This window comes from Siphateles boraxobius, unplaced genomic scaffold, assembly GCF_051911475.1.
Source record: "Siphateles boraxobius isolate OS27281-9 unplaced genomic scaffold, OSU_SipBor_1 13, whole genome shotgun sequence".
NCBI lineage: Eukaryota > Metazoa > Chordata > Actinopteri > Cypriniformes > Leuciscidae > Siphateles > Siphateles boraxobius.
Window position 1 is genome coordinate 1,825,001 of NW_027508733.1, and position 19,760 is coordinate 1,844,760.

Here is a 19,760-nt window from a genome sequence, read left to right on the forward strand (position 1 = left end):
AAGATGCTTCAATTAGCTATTATAATTTACTTAAAAATATAATAAAATATATAAATAATATTTTATACTTATTAAATATTTAAAAATTATTCAATATGAGATGACAATATATTTACTAAATTATTTATATTTACTAATATACTATATGTACACTATAATATATACTAAAATTACACTTTCTATTCATAAAATTCAATTCAGTAAGTGTAAGTCCACTGCAGATAATGAGAAATAAACAAGTAAAAGATATCGCAATATGTTTGATTTCACTGAAAAATGAAATTTGTGACTAAAACAGAAAAACGGAACAAAAATGCAATATTTTACCTCACAATACTAACATTTTTAGACTGAGAATAATTTTTGAAAAAAAGGTTATTGAAAAGATACTTCAATTATTATAATTCATTTAAAAATATAATAAAATATATAAATAATATTTTATACTTATCTTATATTGACTCATTTTAAAATATTTAATGACAATATATTTACTAAATTATTTATAATACTAATATATACTAAAATGTCACTTTCTATTCATAAAAATCAAATTTTTCAAGATTAAGTCTGCAGATAATGAGAAACAAACAAGTAAAAGATTGCAATATGTCACCGTTTGTACACAATCACAACATCATTGCATCGTGACCCAGATATCACCTGATTCCCACTTAACTGACAACTGTAAACGACTCCATCATAAACACAAGAGGCATAAATTCAATGGTTTTTTCAAAGCTGTAATATTTGCAGCTATGAGGAGAATAAGGTGCCTCGTATCTGCTGTTTTCATGACACAAGCTTGTATTATAATTTTAGGTTGCAGCCAGAGGCTTTTTCTTCTTTCTTTTTGCCGCTTGCGCTTTTAAATCAAGTCTGAATTGTGACCGCAATGCTCAAGTGCCTCGTGTTTTAGTGGAGCTCTCGGGGCACTTAATACGGCAGACATAATCAGCTTTTGTTGACTTTATCTATGACACTAGAGCCTTAGAGGTTAAACTTATTAGAGGTTTGACTAAACCGTGCAATTCTAATGGCTGATAAGATGTTTTGGACCGCTTGTGGAAAGCATTCTAGAGGCTATAAAAGAACTTCACAGATTAAATTATTTATAAAAGGATTTGTAAACGTTTGTTGCAGTGGCGATGTGAAGATTTTAAACCACTTTTGCTGCAACAGTAGCATAAAAATAACTAATTGGCTACAAGTTAACTAGCCATTTGTTTGACGAAACATTAATAATCGCGCTAACATACCTGTGCATCGGCTAACATGACGTCCTTGATGAGGGGCAGGCCGCGGGATTCGCCGTTCTCCACGCGGACGTAGTGCACCTGGTACCCGCGAATCTGCCCGTGCTGTTTCCCTGGCAACAGGGAGCGCCACATCACCTTGATGGCAGTGGAGTTGAGCACCTCGACCTCCACACGGCGAGGGGGGGCCCCGGGAACTGCGGCGGGACAAGAGGACATGCCATGAGGGATTGAATTGATCATGTTTGTGATATGAAAACATTTTTACATGCAGTATTGCCTGTGCAAAACTCACCGATATAATGATGCAAGGGTGTTGCTATGCTATACCCGATTTTTGCTCATATGAGTTATTATAAGTTTGAGTGTAGTAGTATTAGTATTTGTCTTAGCATTTATCATAATAATAGGGACATAAAGTCAATTAAAACTTGTTTTAATTACACACAATTAAAGCCCAAGTACCAATCACTTTTTTTTTTTTTTTTTCAATTTTAGGGGATTTTCAGTTACGAAAATATTTCTTCCCTGATGAGACTCTGAACCACTAGGATTTGAAGGAAACACCGTTTTCTACCAATCCACCAATTTTCATCATGATAGGGAAATAAAAAGTCAATCAAAATTTGTTTTACAATAAAAACACATTTAGTCTTTAATGAACACAATTAAGACACTATTATCACTCATTCATCTACATATTTTTCACTTTCTACCAACTTTAGAAGCCAGTTTCGAAAATATTTCTACCCTGATGAGATTCTGAACCACTAGGATTTGAAGGAAACACATTTTTCTACCAATCCACCAATTTTCATCATGATAGGGAAACAAAAAGTCAATACATTTTTTTTTTTACAATCAAAACACATATTAAGACACTATTATCACTCATTCATATACACATTTTTCACTTTCTACCAACTTTAGAGGCCAGTTTTGGAAATATTTCTACCCTGATGAGACTCTGATCCACTTGGACTTTTAGGGAACACGTTTTTCTAGCAATCTACCAATTTGACCAAAGCTAGCAATCATGGTTCCTGAGATATCACACCCTAAACATGGCTTCCCAGATGTTTTTTTTCTACTAAAAAATATGGAAATGTACATGAAATATTTTAAAGAACTCAGTTTTAAGTCCCAAATAACACAAATCTGAGAAAAGGCAATAACATACATCTTTAATTATGCCTGAGTCTGATTTTTAAAAATAGTACCAGTACTAATTTAGCACCTCAGACTACACAAAGCACTCACCTCAAAACGGCTGAAAAGAAACTAAGCCCTAGCGTCTCAGCTAGTATATACATTCAATTATGTGAAACCAGGTTACTGATTAAGCGCCCATCTTCAGGGATATTTAATCAAATGTAATATCACACCCCCGTATACTCGGGCAACCATTTCATCCCTTTCCGTTTCACTATCATTCTTATCTGAGCTCTGATCAATTTGCTGTCTGCAGACCTGCGAGCTAATGAAAATCCTTTTATACGAGGCCTTGATGTTTAATACCTCCAGTCATTCAGGACTGCTGTAAGGAGGAGACCGATTTCCTGTATGTTCAATAAAAGACACCATAAGGGGATGTACTGTATTTTGGGGCCCGACTCTACCATATTAGACGCTTTAACGGTACAAGTCTCCAAGGATGTGACTGTCGTAACACATCGCTACTCAAATAACTTTATGTTGTGGGGTTGGTCAAATAAGATTTCCCATCGGAGGTCTTGGGGAAGCATCCCCCCCCCCCCCCCCTCTTGACCGGCCTACAGCGGTTGACCAGCCCGTCAAAACCATCCATCGTAGGGCGGCCCACAGCGCCAGTGAAAGGCTGTGCTCCGTATTGATTACTAGCTTGTATCCTGAACTAGCGCTGTCAGTCACAGAGAAAGACTGCTGTCACCAGGGAACGTCCGACACAATTTCTTACTCTGGCTAGATTTATTTCAGTGCTCATAAGCTGTCCGAGTGCTTTTACAAAGAGGTGTGACAGATGAAAATGATGTTAAGTCAATGTTTCCTCCATCACATAATGCAAGTCAATAGATCTGCTCCCAAAAAGAGTGAGCTGTCCACACAGACGTATAATCAACATTTCTCTCACCTCATCCACCATCTTAGATTTATTTTCTCACAAAGCTTGGCTAGAGACTATAAGGTCACTGGAAAAAGAATGGGGCAAATAAAACCAAATACAGTGGCTTTAGAAAAGTAAGCGTTACAGTAAAATACAGTTTTTTAAGCATGAAATGGGCTAAAAAAAGCTGATTAATTTTTCATGTTGTAGACAGAATTACTCTTAGACAACATAAATGTAATGGATCCAAGTCCAAACTGGTCAAATTGTATATACTATACTTGATTTGTTGCCGTAAGGGTTAGGGTTAGGTTAGTATAATTTCTTGTTTAATTTCTTTGCAAAAGTGTGATGTATGTTGTTTTATGTGAGTTTTGGGAATGTGGCAATGTAAAGTGTGTGGCACAGAATTATCCAGCATGTATGAGTTATTGAAACATTCTAAGCTCAAACTTGGACATTTTGGGGCGAGGTTCAGGCATCCTTGTGTATACAGTAATTGTCCTTGCACTTTTAGGACAATTGGTGTCTGATTTACAAACCAGATGACCTGCACTGTTCACAGTAAATTAACTATTTATTTACACGAGAATAAATAGTAAATTAATATAAATTTCTCCACAGTAGGCCTATATTTCATGGCAATCTTTATTAGAATTCATAAACTGTGCCACTTCTGTCAAAGTCCTTGGCGCAGTTTCTACACTGTTAATCTACACTGTTAATCTACACTGTTAATCTACACTGTTAATCTACACTGGTAATCTACACTGGTAATCTACACTGTTAATCTACACTGTTAATCTACACTGGTAATCTACACTGGTAATCTACACTGTTAATCTACACTGTTAATCTACACTGTTAATCTACACTGGTAATCTACACTGTTAATCTACACTGGTAATCTACACTGTTAATCTACACTGTTAATCTACACTGTTAATCTACACTGGTAATCTACACTGTTAATCTACACTGTTAATCTACACTGTTAATCTACACTGGTGATCTACACTGTTAATCTACACTGTTAATCTACACTGTTAATCTACACTGGTAATCTACACTGGTAATCTACACTGGTAATCTACACTGGTAATCTACACTGGTAATCTACACAAGGTTTTCAACAGCAATTGTGGTGCTTCTGGACAGAAGATATCACACATTATGGCAATTACAGACAAGGTGTGGTAAACTACATTTTATTTTTTATAACTAATTGCAAATATTGTATATATAAAATATATATAATCACTTATAAAATACACTATAATCAGTGTTTTTTATATTGTCATAATTTAGTGTGATGACATACACATCAAGAGACTGTCTCAAAAAGTCTTGTGTGTACCCAATGCAGGGTTCGTACAATAAATGTTTGAAAATGTTACATGTGTATATTTTTGACTGTTTATTCAATATAATTAAGTTAATGTAAGATAGTTATGTAAAGCAAGTAACAACAATTTATTTGAAATGAGTAAAGTTTATTTAATACACAATCTTAAATCACAGTTCACATAATTATTTAATTCATTCACGTCACGTCATTCAACATGACGGTGAAGCTTAAATAAAATGTTAACGTTTACGTTGGATTTATGTGATTAAATTGGATTGAAAATCGATATACATAAGTTTTAACTTTTGGGGTTAAATATTTATTTGAGTAATATTGTAATGTTTTGCGTTGAAGCATAATCTTGACATGATACGATGCCTTAAAAGGCTGTCTAGGTTGGACATTTAAATAGTTTTAAAAGGCCATTTTACATTTTTTATTTTGTTGAGCCTGAACTATATAAAAACGGCAAAAACTTGTATATTTTCCATTTAAAATATCTAAAAATTACTCAAACAAATAAACGTACTGGAGAAGCAACTTTGCATAAGATATTAACACTTGTTTTCAGAGAATGTGCCTTTAATAAGAGTGTATTTTTGTCTTCATTGGCAGATTTTCTCATTCATTTTAAGTATAAACAAAATATGCGAGAGCTGTAAGACAAAATTTTACTATTACACTATTACATAAAATAAAATATTATAAAATTTTCACTATTACAGTGTGTATGCACCGGTGTCAGACATTCCCAATGAGATAATTAGTAATTTTTGACGAACATGTGAAATATATGAGAGAGCAAGACAAAAGGGACTGTTAATGCATTCGAGGGATATATTCACAACATAATATGCAACCGATTAGAGAATAATTTCATAAAAATTGAAGCTAAAGCCTATAGTCCCAGCGCAAGCAGCAGCGCCTCATATGCTGACCATTCAAATGGGAAACACACAAATTGAAGAACAGCTTTGTTCGTGCACAGCAGGGTAAGTGAATTGTGAAAATAATCTAATAATTATAAATCCAACAGCTTATCCATAAATCTTGTGGAATAACACTAACACCGGGAGAGCCGCGATCGTATTGGGTTAAAGTTACTCAGTCAGGGGTAGAAGGCCATCGATTAACAAAATGCTGAAATATATATTTAAAGTATGTCAGTGAGCCTCCATCTTGTCTTTAATCGTCTTATTTTATGTTAAAATATATGCATTATGAACAAAGAACCGTCATTATTTCCATGCAATAACGTTAGGTGTTTTTGTTAATCCTGTCGACATTAGTTGTGAATGGGGTCTCACACACTGCTGATCCAAGCACATCATTTCTCCTCTTGGCTTTTAGATTTTCGGGAAGGAAAAAAATTCCACTCTACTGTCCAAACTTTTAGGATACCGGGTATCAGATTTGCACAATCCATACGCACAACGCTTCGGCATGTTTCCCTCGCTCGCCAGAAGCTTGCCAGACCTCCCGCGCCTAGTTACGGTTGCTAAGACACGATTGGCCAGGGGCGGTTTTCGGGTTTAAGATACTTTAAGTCTTAGTATCTAACAGTGTTGCTTTTACAAGTAAATTAAAACTCAATTAAATTTGTAATTATTAAATTGTTTCAAGGTTAGTACCATCCTCGTCCGTGCGGCAGAGCAGCGGCTCGCTCTCGGGGCCCGGACCCACGCTGGTGGAGGCCGCCACGGTGACTCTGTATATGGTCCATTTCTCCAGCCGCTGGAGCACGATCTGGTCGGAGCTGGGCGGCACCGCCGGCTCCTCCGCGGGCTCCGTGCTGACCTCGGCCCCGGCGCCCACCACCGCGTAGCGCACTATGTACCCGGCCAGCGCCCCGTTCTGGCTCTCGGCCGGCGGAGGGCGCCAACTTACCAGCAGGGTGGTGGAGCTGGAGCTGGAGCACTTAATGTCTTGAGGGGGGGCGGAGGGCTCTGCTCAGGTTTGGGAAGGGGGAGAGGAGGGGTGGAAAACAAAAAACGAAAAGATGGGAAAGAGAAAAAGAAAATGATAAAAGGGAAAACCCAACTGAAAAAATAAAACAAGCAGAGACATACTGAAACGCAAGAAAAAACGAGGAAAACAAAGGGCAAATGCAAACAGAAGAGCTTGGTTTTGAAGGGGTCGGGGTGTTTTGCATGCATGCATAAATATGAAGCATGAAGGTTTAACTTTGGCTTGATTTTCATGTCAAAGATCTAGAAGTATCACCACAGCTGTTGGGCGTAAGATACAGATAAAACATTTTTTTCTTCTTTTGTATTTTTGGGGTTATTTCAATGGGGCCAGAAAAATAATCTTTTTTTCCCTTTGAATTATTATTTTTTTCAGACCCCCTTGGTATATTAACTCATCAAATGTTATGTTTATGTCTTTTTGTTTCTCAAGTTAATGTATCTTTATTTAAAGAAGTTTCGATTTTGTACTGGAAAACAAGACAAAAATACTAAGAAAAGTGTATCCAAATACAACCGCCAGTACGCGAGCCAAAGATTTAGCCCATCTTTCACAGCAAATACCCTGGGCTTTCAGGATATATTTCCACCATGAGAGGAAAATAGATCACATTATTTGCATTTGAATGAAGGCCATTCATTGCTGTATTTCGAGGCGTTTGCTGTATCTACGTCTGTGCAGTTCTAAATCAATATAAAAGTCTCGTTTGAAATGCATAGAGTCCATGCCTACTAAATGCTTGCGCATATGGATGTATTACACTGTTTAAAGGCCTGTAACATTTATCTCCATTGTGAATTAAACATTAAAAGTTACTCTGACACACTGATCCCTGAAGCTATAAGTAACACAAATGAATGAGGGGGAAATGGACAGATGGGGATAAAACATATTTGTGACTGAAATTCAAATGGATGAGCACCATCGTTGAAAAGCAAAACAAAATCATTCAAAACAGATTACAGGAAAATGAGCAAAACTCTCTGCGAAATAATGGCTGGAAAAGAAAATGTTAGGACCCGAAATGTCAACTCAGAAGAATCATGGAAAGCAACCAAGCTTCAAACAGAAAGGAAAACCATTAAAAACAGCAAAAACCAAAACAAAACAAAAAACACAAAAGCATTTTCCTGTACATTATACGTACCTGACATCTTCAAACACTAATTTTTAAAGACTTTCTTACCACAAGCACCCGATTCGAGGGAGACTATATTTCCCTAGATTCGGTTGGGTTCGGCCGTCTCCCTCTACTGCTGAGCTAGCCGAATACAGCTCAAACTATTTACATTCATTTAGTTTAGTCAATTTGTTGAGTCATTTTGCCTATAATGTGGATGTTTTGGGGGCTCAAGGGAGAGAGCGTTCCCTGTGCTTTCATCAGGCTGCACTATTCACCGTTTACACTAGCCTGAGGGTCCACAAGATTGAGATCAGGGTGCTAGCACCTCGCATCCAACCACCCATACCCATGTAATATAATACCTCCTTAACCAAACTCTTACTTTACTTTTTAACACATCTATTTTCTGAGTAAAACCGTTCCCTGTTGTGCTTTTGTTTGTGAAATAGATAACTGACTTGTCCCATCACCAAGCAGCTTTTATCATAGGTGTCACCCATCCCAGAGTTCAGCGAGCAACATTATTCAGAGCCCTGTTTATTCACCAAATGGGCTTATTGGATTATGGTTTTACAGGATTTTCATCTTCCATTTGAAGATATATTTTGAAGATGTTCTTCCTTTCTTGAAGAATATTTGCATTCAGTTCTTGTAAAATCGACCTGGTTTGAGTGCGAAATGAAAGTTTGGTATGTGAGAGTTGCAGAACTACCTGAAGGTTTAGATTCATGATTCTGGGACTGAATTATACATCAAACACAAAAAAGAGTCTTGGATTTCAGTGTTCGAAATGAAATAACTCTTCAAAACCAAAGGGTTGTGCCTTAAAACCAAAATCAAAAGTGTTAACTGTAATAATTAATGATGTAATAATCCAGATCCGGGCCAAATGGTGGAGCTGCTACAAAAAATCCAACTGAGAGATGAAAACTACTGCGATTACAGATTTGATTACAGATTTGTATAGATTAATTTATGAGCAACAACATTTATGAGCGCAACAACTGAATGAAGCCATTGGACTTGGCTGGAATAGGACCTCCAAGATGTTCTTGCACCAAACCCAAGATTGGTGCGGAAACCCTTGCCCCCAGTTTGTGGACCCTCTACGACCATGTTTAAAACCTGAGCATCACTCAATAGCCATTGACTCTTAAGCGCACTTCCCAGAATGCCACTGCCACCCACTTGGTCAAGGCAGGAGTGTCTATCTCCACTTACCCTCGAGTTTTGACATATTCCCCAATATTTAACATCCTCCAGGGTATGCAAACAAGTGTTGGGGGATATGGAGGGTGAGGTGAGTACTCTCTGCCGGACCATCGAAGGGGCTTTGGTTCGTAACTGTGGGCTGACCCACGAACAGTGACCTGACTGAGCGTCAACTCAACAGCACTGTACCAAAAAAGAAACAAAACACAATACACTTTCCTTTCACGCCTTTATGAGGAAGACCAGTATGCCAATTGGTGTAGTGCAAAATAGACCTACGAAGAGGAAATTCTGGAAGAAATTAGTCTATAAACGTCTTGGGAACTCTCTGTGAAGATTATGGCCCTCTTTCTGGCTCATGTAAGGGATTTGAATCAATTCCGCTGGTGTTTATGACAGTTTTGCACCTCAAGGTCACTTATACGCCTACTTATACGGACTGTCAATTTGGTTAAGTGGCCGACATCTGAAAGATGGGATGGCAGACTGGGCTTCCTCCGAACGGCGGTCACTTACCTCACGGGAATCCACACTGTAATGTTTATGTGTTAAGTTGGGGGGCATTTGTGCTAAATTGCTTCTAACTGTCCGAGCTTGTCGCCTCCCTGACCTTGTTATGGGTAAATCTACACTACTTTAGTTTCTGCTCAAGGGAAGACGTCGGCAGATGTAGTGAACCACGTCTCCCATCTGTGCGAGACCCTGCGGGACAAAGTCCCATAACTCAAGCAAGAAGCCTACGGTCATCCCGCCGGGATACTTACTCTCACCTTTAGTTTAATGGGTTTGCTTTGGCAATGCTAAGTGCTGTTGCTGCATGTCGAGCTTGTCAAGGAAAATGAAACCCCGACAGGAAGAGCCACAAAAAAAAAATGCTTAGAGCTGTTTCCTCAAGTGTGTTAGAGTAAACCAAACCGAAATGAAATAAAATGAACTTAAACCTGTGTACTGAACAGAAATGAATTAAAACCAGGTGACGTCAAGCTGGAGCAGGTGAGCTTTAGTTTCATTTCTGGAGTGAAACAAAGAAGAGCTAGAAAACAAAAGGGAGGTAAAAAAGTGCACTGCATTGTTCCAGAATACAATATATGAAGACACAAACAGCGGGACGGACATATAGAGATGGAACAGAAGAGGACACACACAGCGTACGACGTGCATTAACAGAGCGCCCCCCAGGGGTAGGGGGAGGTAATACATGCATTCAGTGCTTGCTCTCTCAGGCTCAGGTGTTACATTGTGTGTCAATGCAGCAGGTTCATTGCATCCCAGCACCCACTCAACCAACCCCATCCCACCCATCCCACCCATTCTGCACCAACAAGCTGCACAGGTAGAAACAGAAGATGAGTTAAAATGGGCTACAACTGCCATGGCTTTCTGGCATCTTCCACCCACCTATTCCAAGTCTGGAGGACTAAACCTGCAACGGGAACCATTGAACAAAAGGAGGATTTAAAGTCAACATGAAAACAAAATGCATTCACATTTCTAGAAAAAAAAAAAATCAATTGAAATCCAATTCCTTCCAATTGTCCAATCAAGTCCTGATTGAACATTACACTCAGGAATGCCATTTCATGTTGACTTTAAACAATTAGTTAAATGTTTTTTTTAATTTTTTTTTTTTTACATTTACACTAAAACATAAGCGTGAAAAAAGGCCTAGTTTTAAAAGTCTACATACGTTTTTCTTTGTTGAAGCTAGCTAACATGAAACCAAAACAAAAGCTTTTGTAGAAATGCCATATTCACTAATGTACCTGTCAACCTTTATTAATTTATTCTACAATTGAAAGCATTCGATAATTGATTAGTATAATAATTCTTGTCTAATCCTTTATGTGAAATGAAACAGCTTAAAAACTAAAAAGAAACAAATGACTGCACCTTCCGTCCCACATTAAAAAAGGGTTTTTCTGTGCTCTTGAAACTTAAATTAACTAAATATAAAATACAAGTGATCTTAGTATAAAAGTTTGAGACCACAATGAAACTCAAGGATTTTTTTGGTTTAACATCTCACTCAAACTGTTATGCTTTGAAACCAAAACCTCTGTATTAAATGAGAAAAGACTGCAAAATAGATGCATTTTCACTCATGCTCTCAGACTTTTGGACCCCTATGTTTGTACCATAATACAAGCTGTACGCAAGTAACTGCAATATTTTAGCACGGGGCACATGCCAGCTGCAAGGTTCCCCACAAGCATTGATGATTTCATGCACCGAATCATGATGCGACACAGCGAGGGTGTATTTTTAGGCCGGAGGCTTGAATAATTCAGACGGTCTCCCAGTGTAAATGCTGACTACCTGCAGGCGCCAGCGGCCACAGCCTGTGCTGCTTTCAGTAATACACAGTGAGGGACTAGATGTGTTGGAAAGCCATGGCAGACCCCAGAGTCTATAATATTTTGTGGGCTTCAGCCGCATGGGAGGAAAAAAGTGCATTTGCTGTTGACACATGAAAAAGAAATACGAACACAGAAGAAAGAAGGGAGCACGCAGGGGAGCCAAACGGCACGCTTGCCGCAGATCAATCAACCCACATTGATTTGTTTGTTTCACATGTAGGAAATCTCTGAAGTACATAACTGTGACATAGAGAGACCCGGATGAAAGAATCACTAAACAAAGAAGAAAAAGAAGTGCGCGACACCATCCTGCCAAGGGGCGAGGAATTCATTAAACTAAGCAAAACGGGTCATTTAAAAGTTTAGGTTTAACCTTTAGACGCTTTACACAAAATACATTATGTTTAAAACATCAAAGTCAGAGGGTCTCATTCATGCAACGCGAGCTGAACACATTCTTGTATAAACTGGCGCATTGAACTGAATGCAACAATTTACAAAAGAATGTTTTTATGAACAGTTTAAACAAATTTGTTCTGCTCGTACTTATCTTCTCTTAAAAAACTATTCGCCAACGTGCACAGAAAGAAATATTAAAACATCATCAAGTTTTGGCAAGTCATTTGGAAATATTCTCAACAAAACAACATCACCTTTGCCACCTGCATGTAGCAAGACTCTCTTCTGGCTCAAAGGTGATGCTGTTTTGCTCAATTCAGATGCATAAACAAACACAACACACAGGAATGAGGCAAAAAACGAAGACTTCATTCCAGAAACCCAAACCTGTCAAAAATCAGGTACCAGAATAACATCCAGTCTTTAACGCTTATCTGCTGCAGACGCAAGCACACCATTGACATTTCTAGAGTCGATAGACAATATCTCTGGATTGGGAAACGGGGGTGAAGGTTATAGTGGTCCCTTTCAAACAGTGCGTTGTTGTATCCCGACCCCATCGAAAGCTCAGAATAGCCATTATGTCATGGCATTTCTCAAACAAAATACAATATTAGACCCCACCAACCCTTCATTCGCATCCTTAGGAAAGGAAATGGACTACATACTGGCTTGGGATGTCCTTTGGGATATTTCATTGGTGAAGGCTCCAATGCCCTTGTTGGAGACGGCAGCCAGAGAGAAGTAGTACTCTGTATTAGCGCGTAGGCCCTCCACAATATAGGAAGAGGTTGGACCGAATGTTTTCTTTACCTGTTTGGTGGGAAATTATAACAGTTACTTCAAAATTGGGTGTGCGACAACAGTCCTGACAATATATTTGAGAAGGTTTGTTGTTGAGAAAGCACCTGAGGTCCTTGACTGCCCTCTTTGTAATGCAGTTCATAACTGATGATTCCCTCTTTCTCGAAGGCTGGTTCCCACGTAAGCTCAACACCAGTGTCTGACACCTCACCGACCTGGAAGTTTGTCGGCTGTCCAGGGACTACAAATGGAGCCAGTGTTGACAGTTTAACAGACATGAAATTAAACAAACTGATTTTTACAACTGTATATTTAGTGAAAGTGTTAGAGAAAACATTTACCCCCGTGGCAACAGGGTTAGAACAATTACCAGGTGAAGATGTACTTGCATTTTTGTCTCACCCAATAGAAACATACCCAAACACTAAACTCATCTTGCTACTGTACATTTTTGACACCCCAACAGTAAAATTTCAGCTAACTCAAGACGATTATGGACAAAATGAGAATCACGATTTTTTGTTTCAAATAGAGATCACGTTTCTGAACCGACAACTTGAGGTTCTGACAAAATATTAATTGCTGAAATCAATTTTTAAAAAATATTAGAATGAATATGCCTCACTCATAAATACTTGTTTCATAACTGAATGAATCTGCATTTTTGAACAAATCTCTTGAATGAATGATTCAATGACTCATTCATAAATACTTTACTTGTTTCATTACTGAATGAATCTGCATTTTTGAACCAATCTCTTGAATGAATGATTCAATGACTCATTCATAAATACTTTACTTGTTTCATTTCTGAATTAATCTGCATTTGATTCAATGACAAATACATTTTTTAACAGTCACTCATCGCCACCTACTGGTGTGATCTAGGCTAATCGATACAATAGTTATTTGAAGCGCCATGTTACTTTCAAAAGGGGATTTGCTCTATTTTATTCAATGCAGCTCTACTTTAATCATGCAGCTCAACTGACAAAAGAGTATTAAACTCACCTGCTATATTGTTAGCTCGCTGAAAACTGAAAACTGACAGTTCTCAATAACTGACTATGCTACACTTTTAGCTCACCCAATACTAACAGACATTTCTAATCGCTAAACTCACCTTGCTACATTGTTAGCCAACCAAGCACTGACAACAGAAATGTTTAAATCGTTAAACTTACTTTGCTACACCCTCAGCTCACCCGATACAAACAAAGGACATTTCTAAGAGCAAAACTCACCTTGCTACATCTTTTGATGAGCCAATACTGAAAAAAGGACACTAAAAATTGACAAACAAACCTCCTTGAAGCACTTTGACATGAATGGGATCTGAGAAGGGTCCATCTCCTACAGACGTGAAGGCCAGCACTCTGATGGTGTAGGTCTCGGACGGCACCAGACTCTGAATGGTGGTGATCACGCTGTCCTGTACGTTGTGGATTTGCCACATGCTCATGAGCTGAGATGGGTCCATGGTGTAGTACACCCGATAACCCTTGATCTGTCCATTGGGCTCCTCGGGTTCATCCCAGCGTACCATCATGGTGTTCTGGGAAATGATACGGGCTTGGATATTTCGCGGTGGGCTGGCGGGAGCCTGCTCCCCAGTCCTAGCCTCGACTGGTTCACTGGGTGGGCCCTGGCCAATGGTGTTAAAGGCCGACACGCGGATCTCATAATCGGTGTTCGGAGAAAGTCCTCCAATACTGTAGCGAGTGGTGGTGATGGAGTCCACGGTCTCGAACTTGCTCTCGGGAGACTTGGCACGATACTGGATGATGTAATGGGAGACGGGTTCAGGGTTGCCACTGTCCCAGGTGATGGTGATGCTGGTGGCGGTAGTTTCGGTCACGACAGGAATACCTGGAGGTTTCGGCAAAGCTGCAGTGGGGGATAATAAAATACTGTAGTCAATACTGGAACTAAAAAGTATGGAAGCTTGTTCCCGCTGCAGAATAAAATATTTTAAAAGATAATTGCGACTTTTTATCTCACAATTACAAAGTTAAAATTGAGTGATATAAAACTCGCAATTGCGTTATGAAGTCACAATTGTGAGAAATAAACTCACAATTCTGACTTCATAACACGCAATTGCAATTCTGACATCTTTTCTAAGAATTGTGAGATACAAACTCACAATTGCAAGTTATAAAGTCCAATTCTAAGGAAAAAAATACGTATTTTCTCAGAATTGCGAGTTTATATCACACAATTCTGACTTTATAACTCGCAATTGCGACTTTATATCACGCAATTCTGACTTTATAACTCGCAATTGCGTGTTATAAAGTCAGAAATGTGAGATGTATACATGCAATTCTAATATGAAAAGTCAGAATTGTGAGATAAAAAGTCCCAATTACCTTTTTATTTTTTTATTCTGTGGCAGAAACAAGCTTGCATAAGAAAACACTAGAAATATGGCTTAGTTTGAATTTCTTTAGACCAGAGGAACCCTCGATTCAAATGATTCTTACACTTGACAATGATCTGGGACACGGCCTCAATGATGCCCAGGCTGCTCATGGCCACGCAGGTGTAGTTGGCCGACTCGCGGACGCCATTTAACTCCAGAACGTTCCTGCCCACTGGCATCTCGTCCTCAGGCGTCAAGTCCTCAGAGTTGAGCATCCACTTGACGTAGGGCATGGGCGAGCCCACGGCGACGCAAGTGATGTTGACGCTACCGCCCGGCATGATCTCGTGGCTGGTGGGCAGGATGGAGAAACGTGGAGGTACGCGACGAACTGCAAAGGGCGGAGGAATAGCGACAAGAAAAAGAGAAAGAGAAAGGTAACAAGACACGTCGATGAAAATGAGCCTTTCTTTAGAACGTACATGTTGTCTAAAGAGAGGACAAAAAATTATAAAAATGAGACTCAACAACTTCACTTGGGTTTATACAAATTAAAATAACGATAAAGTAACTAAATTAACAGAACTGCTTCACCAACAATATAGATTGACATTAAAGCAACAAATTCATAGCAACAAGGTTCCATTGACCAATATTTGACCCATCACAGCACGATTAAATGCACAAAAATCTATTATGAGTTTCTCATCTTTAAAATTAGATCTCTATGTGACCTGTAACTATGGTAAATGAAATTAAAATCATGCATTACTGTTAAAAAAGTGGAAAAGTTCTACAGTGTGAAAAGAAAATGCACTTTGTTGTAGTTGTATATAAAGTGTGACGTACGAAACTTAATTTTTCAAATCTACCTTTGCCAAAGAAACCCTACATATGTACATACACGTTGGTACGTACATACACTGGTAATGGTAAGCCCCTCCAAGAGGGACAAAAGATGAGAAACCTTAATCAGATTTTTGTGGTTGAGAGTAGATCAACTGGACAAAGCCTATTAAAGTTCTGACACGCTTCCATTGATAGATGCAGCTGTCATTTTCACAGACATCATGCAGAAATAGATAGAGGTCAACCAAAGAGTAAATGGGAACAATAAAACCAGAGAGAAGTATTTGAGATAAAATGCATAGAGGAATATAACTGAAGGGTCGCTAGCATGCCCAGACAAAAGACAACTGGAGAGAAAAAAAAAAGAAATGTAAGAGAATAGAACGCGCAAAAGAGCGAGAAAGAGGAAGAAAGGGAAGGGTTGGGAAAAGGAACGAGGGGGGAAACCCACTTCAATGCAGAGAAAGGCTTTTTATCGTCTCCAGCCAATATGACGTAATGTGACAGGGTTGTATTGTCACATTGCAGTCCTGGCTAGACATTACACAAAGTTTTATGGCGGAAACTCTTGATTCAGTCAATAAGTAGCTGTCAGTTCAACTCAACTAACTATCACACATCAATAAAACAAAGAAAAAGAAATAAAATGAATAAAAATTGACCGAATAAGGGCACATGACTGGACTGGTACAGATGCTAGTCTACAGTGATGACAGCGATGCAACTCAACTATTGAGATGCCAAACCTACACACGAGAGAAAAGATGAAGGATCTGTGGGGGAAAGGTTTGGATATGAGATATGGCGTAGATGAAGTTGGCCAGGTTGTGGAACAGGCTTTTGTTTTCATTGCCTGTCTGGCATGTTCATTCTTGGTAACCTTGCTTTTTTGATATGACTCATTGAAAGTCAAGGTCTGATGGAAACTTAAATGACTCTAAAATGCACAGACTCTGTTCCAATACCAAGTCAGCTGCCCAGGCAGAGGCAACCTTCTGAACAACAGCAAAAACTGCAGAAAGACCCAACTGTTTTCAAATGAGTTTGACGTTAGCATGTTGCTAAGCTAATTACGAGACATTCTAACAAGCGTTTGAATACGGCACCTGCAAGTATTGCATAAGCTTTCTGCAATTGATTATGGGATTGACCTCTTACAAGAAGGATACATGCAATGCTATCGTTGAACGTAGCCAAAACTAGATAAAGTTGCTGATGAAACGTTGGCTATGTGTTTTTGATGTCTAAGTATCTTACAAGGTTTTGGAACAGAGCAATAGACTCAGAGTGAGAGTACAGATATTTTTAGCAATAAAGTTAAAAAACACGTAAAACTTCAGAATTTGGTTCCCCCAAGAATCGTTGTTGATGTTGGTGGACGCGAATGACCAATGAAACAGGGAGTAGGGTGTGCTAGGTGTGTCCTAAGATGGTGGGTGGTGAGGGGGTCATGCCTCATTTACATTTGGCAAGAGGAGAAAGAAAAGACAGAGGGACAGCAATGTGTGCTGGGGCTAGCTCAGAAAAAAAAACAAAAAAAAACAAATGAAAATTAACAACTCCACACAACGAGGACAGAAACAACAGGTAGAGACAGGTCACAAGGCAGAACAAGACCTAGGCTGCAAGACATCGGGGTGGGTGGGTGGGGGGTTGGGGGGGGGCAGACTGGAAGGACAAAATGGTGGACGCACATGTGGGACTAGAGACAGAAGGGAAATAACACGGGGAGTGAGAGGTGGGGATTGGGGCAAAGAGGAGACTGTATCCTGGGCCAACTGGAGCAAAAGTCTGTGGACTTCTCACACAATGGGGCTTGAAAAACACGATTAAACGTTCACCATAGCCTTGGAAACCAGCAGCATAACGTCTTGGATTTGTAATAAAACACCATCGAAAGCACAGTTCAAAAGTTTTAAATCTAGTTTAAAATGTTGGCGCCAAAATATTTTAATGTACCATTTTTTTTTAAATCAACATACAATTAAATTTTTTTAAAGTACTTTTAAATAATAACAGTCAAGGTAACCGGCTCAACTGTTACATTCTAAATTTAGTTTTAAATTTAAATTTTCAGAGAGCCAGTGTGACGGATGACCTCAGTCGGTGTCCGGTTCATGATTGCTGTATAAAGTCAGTCATTAGTTTATAATATATCTATTTAACATTGTATATTAATCAATTTTATGATCACATTTATCCATTTTGATATTAATTTGTTTTTATACACATTTTGTTTAAATAAAAAAAGGTTAAGTGATTTATTCAAAGGTTCAATACAAGTTCAGCTCTATCCACGGCATTTGGAGGCATGAAGATGAATACAATTTTACACTTTTAATGGGAATTTTAGCTTTTTCCCCAAATTATTTTCCGTAATCAGCATTACGCCACAACTGCAACAGAGCATAATTTGTATTGAACCCGGATTCCTCCTTTAATTAAGGAAAAATACTTTTTGATTTGTTGAGAAAACAAAAACAACAAGAGCAAATTAAAGATTGACATACTAAAATGACCCCGCCCCGCCTCATATAAATGCATATTGAACAAATGTTCAACAAAGGTGAAAGTGCAGCCCACGTATCACAAGGTGCATGCATGACTGCAGGAAAGACAACAACAGAACAGCACCAAACTATCCTACTGCTACAGTCAAGACATATTTGTGGCATGCAACCCTCCCCAAGTGCAGCATTTTTAGGGAATCCACACAATTGAAATGTCAAAATTGGTGAATTCGTCACAGCACACACATATAATCACAGTGCAGGAGTGTCTTTAAAGGCTCTGTAGAGAACAATGAGCAAACACAGAGAAACATGACAATGACAAGATGAGTGTGATTCTTCTAGCGAATTAATGATGGACAGGCCCAGACGAAATCTGATGATGCTTCCCGCGCCGATTTAAACAGATTTAAGTGTGGTGAAATGTGATAAAAGGAAACTTAAAAAGGCAATATATTAAATAAACAAACATGCTTTATAGTTCTGCTGGCACATATTGCGTGTGGGCCTGCGGATGGGTGATTCTGTTCTTAAAACCAAATCTTAAAATTGGTTAAAAACTGCAGATCGTTTCCTAAGGCCACATTAGTCGAGCGAACAAGGGCTGCAACCTTTCACCTTGTGAATTATTCCCAATCCAAAACGTGTACTGTTGCGCTTGCAATTCGTTCTTGAATAACTCAATCCGGTTATTTTCTAAACGAAACAACCTTTTGAAAAGACGCCGAGTAGCTTGGCAGCTTCAAAGTCAGTAGCAACAAAGCATCCCACACTTTAGGCTTGAATAAACTGTGGCGAAGTGGGGAAATCATAAGCGGGCCTAATGTTTCAGATGCATGTCGACATTTACGACTGGCGCTATCACCGCATCGGCTTAGCTTTGAAATGCCATTGCACAAAGCTTTATCTTTATCCTGACACATGGTCCTATAGCTTGACGTTTGATGTGCGATGGTGCCCTCCGCTGTGAAATACGGAGGAATATAGAAACGGTCCAATTGGAAGGACATGCTCCTCATTCACTAAAACCAGGAGCCCAGCAGGCCGAGAGCGATCCCTGAGGTCCAGAGTCAAAATCCCATTTCAAGCCCAATGTGGAGACAACTCTAACAACGGACAGAGAAAGACAAAATAAAAAGGCCAAAGAGTGTCTCACTCCTTGTAATTCCTGACTAGGACGTTTCAAAGGTGGCCATTTTGGTGAGACAGTCTGTCTAGCCCCAAAATCAAGGTAGGAAGGGAAGCCAAAATAATGCGCAGCCTTTAATGTCACATTGAAGCTGAGATTACACCCTGTTTGATGTCCAAAACCCACAATAATCCATTTGGCTTGAAGGTAGCGAGGCCATTTGCATGCAGTTGGCAGGGGTTCCCCATATTAACATACACACCTCCGCCGCTGCAATGCAAAGCAGCCTCTGTAGGGGTTCAGACCAGTTCTAGTAATGGTAATTGGAGCATTTGTAAAACACTACAACCCCTGATA

At 39.0% G+C, this 19,760-nt stretch overlaps 1 protein-coding gene across 19 annotated transcripts in view; it reads right to left on the reverse strand.

Moving 5' to 3' along the window:
* The window catches only part of ptprsa (protein tyrosine phosphatase receptor type Sa), a 249,630-nt gene that overhangs the window by 57,322 nt on the left and 172,548 nt on the right, over positions 1–19,760 (reverse strand). For all 19 annotated transcript variants that reach the window (XM_077225921.1, XM_077225937.1, XM_077225936.1 and 16 more), the window contains 6 exons: positions 15,037–15,306; positions 13,856–14,437; positions 12,655–12,791; positions 12,415–12,559; positions 6,319–6,633; positions 1,260–1,453 (listed from right to left, as the gene is read on the reverse strand). In XM_077225921.1, the coding sequence (XP_077082036.1) occupies positions 1,260–1,453; positions 6,319–6,633; positions 12,415–12,559; positions 12,655–12,791; positions 13,856–14,437; positions 15,037–15,306 (1,643 nt within the window). The remainder of the gene's footprint in view (positions 1–1,259; positions 1,454–6,318; positions 6,634–12,414; positions 12,560–12,654; positions 12,792–13,855; positions 14,438–15,036; positions 15,307–19,760) is intronic.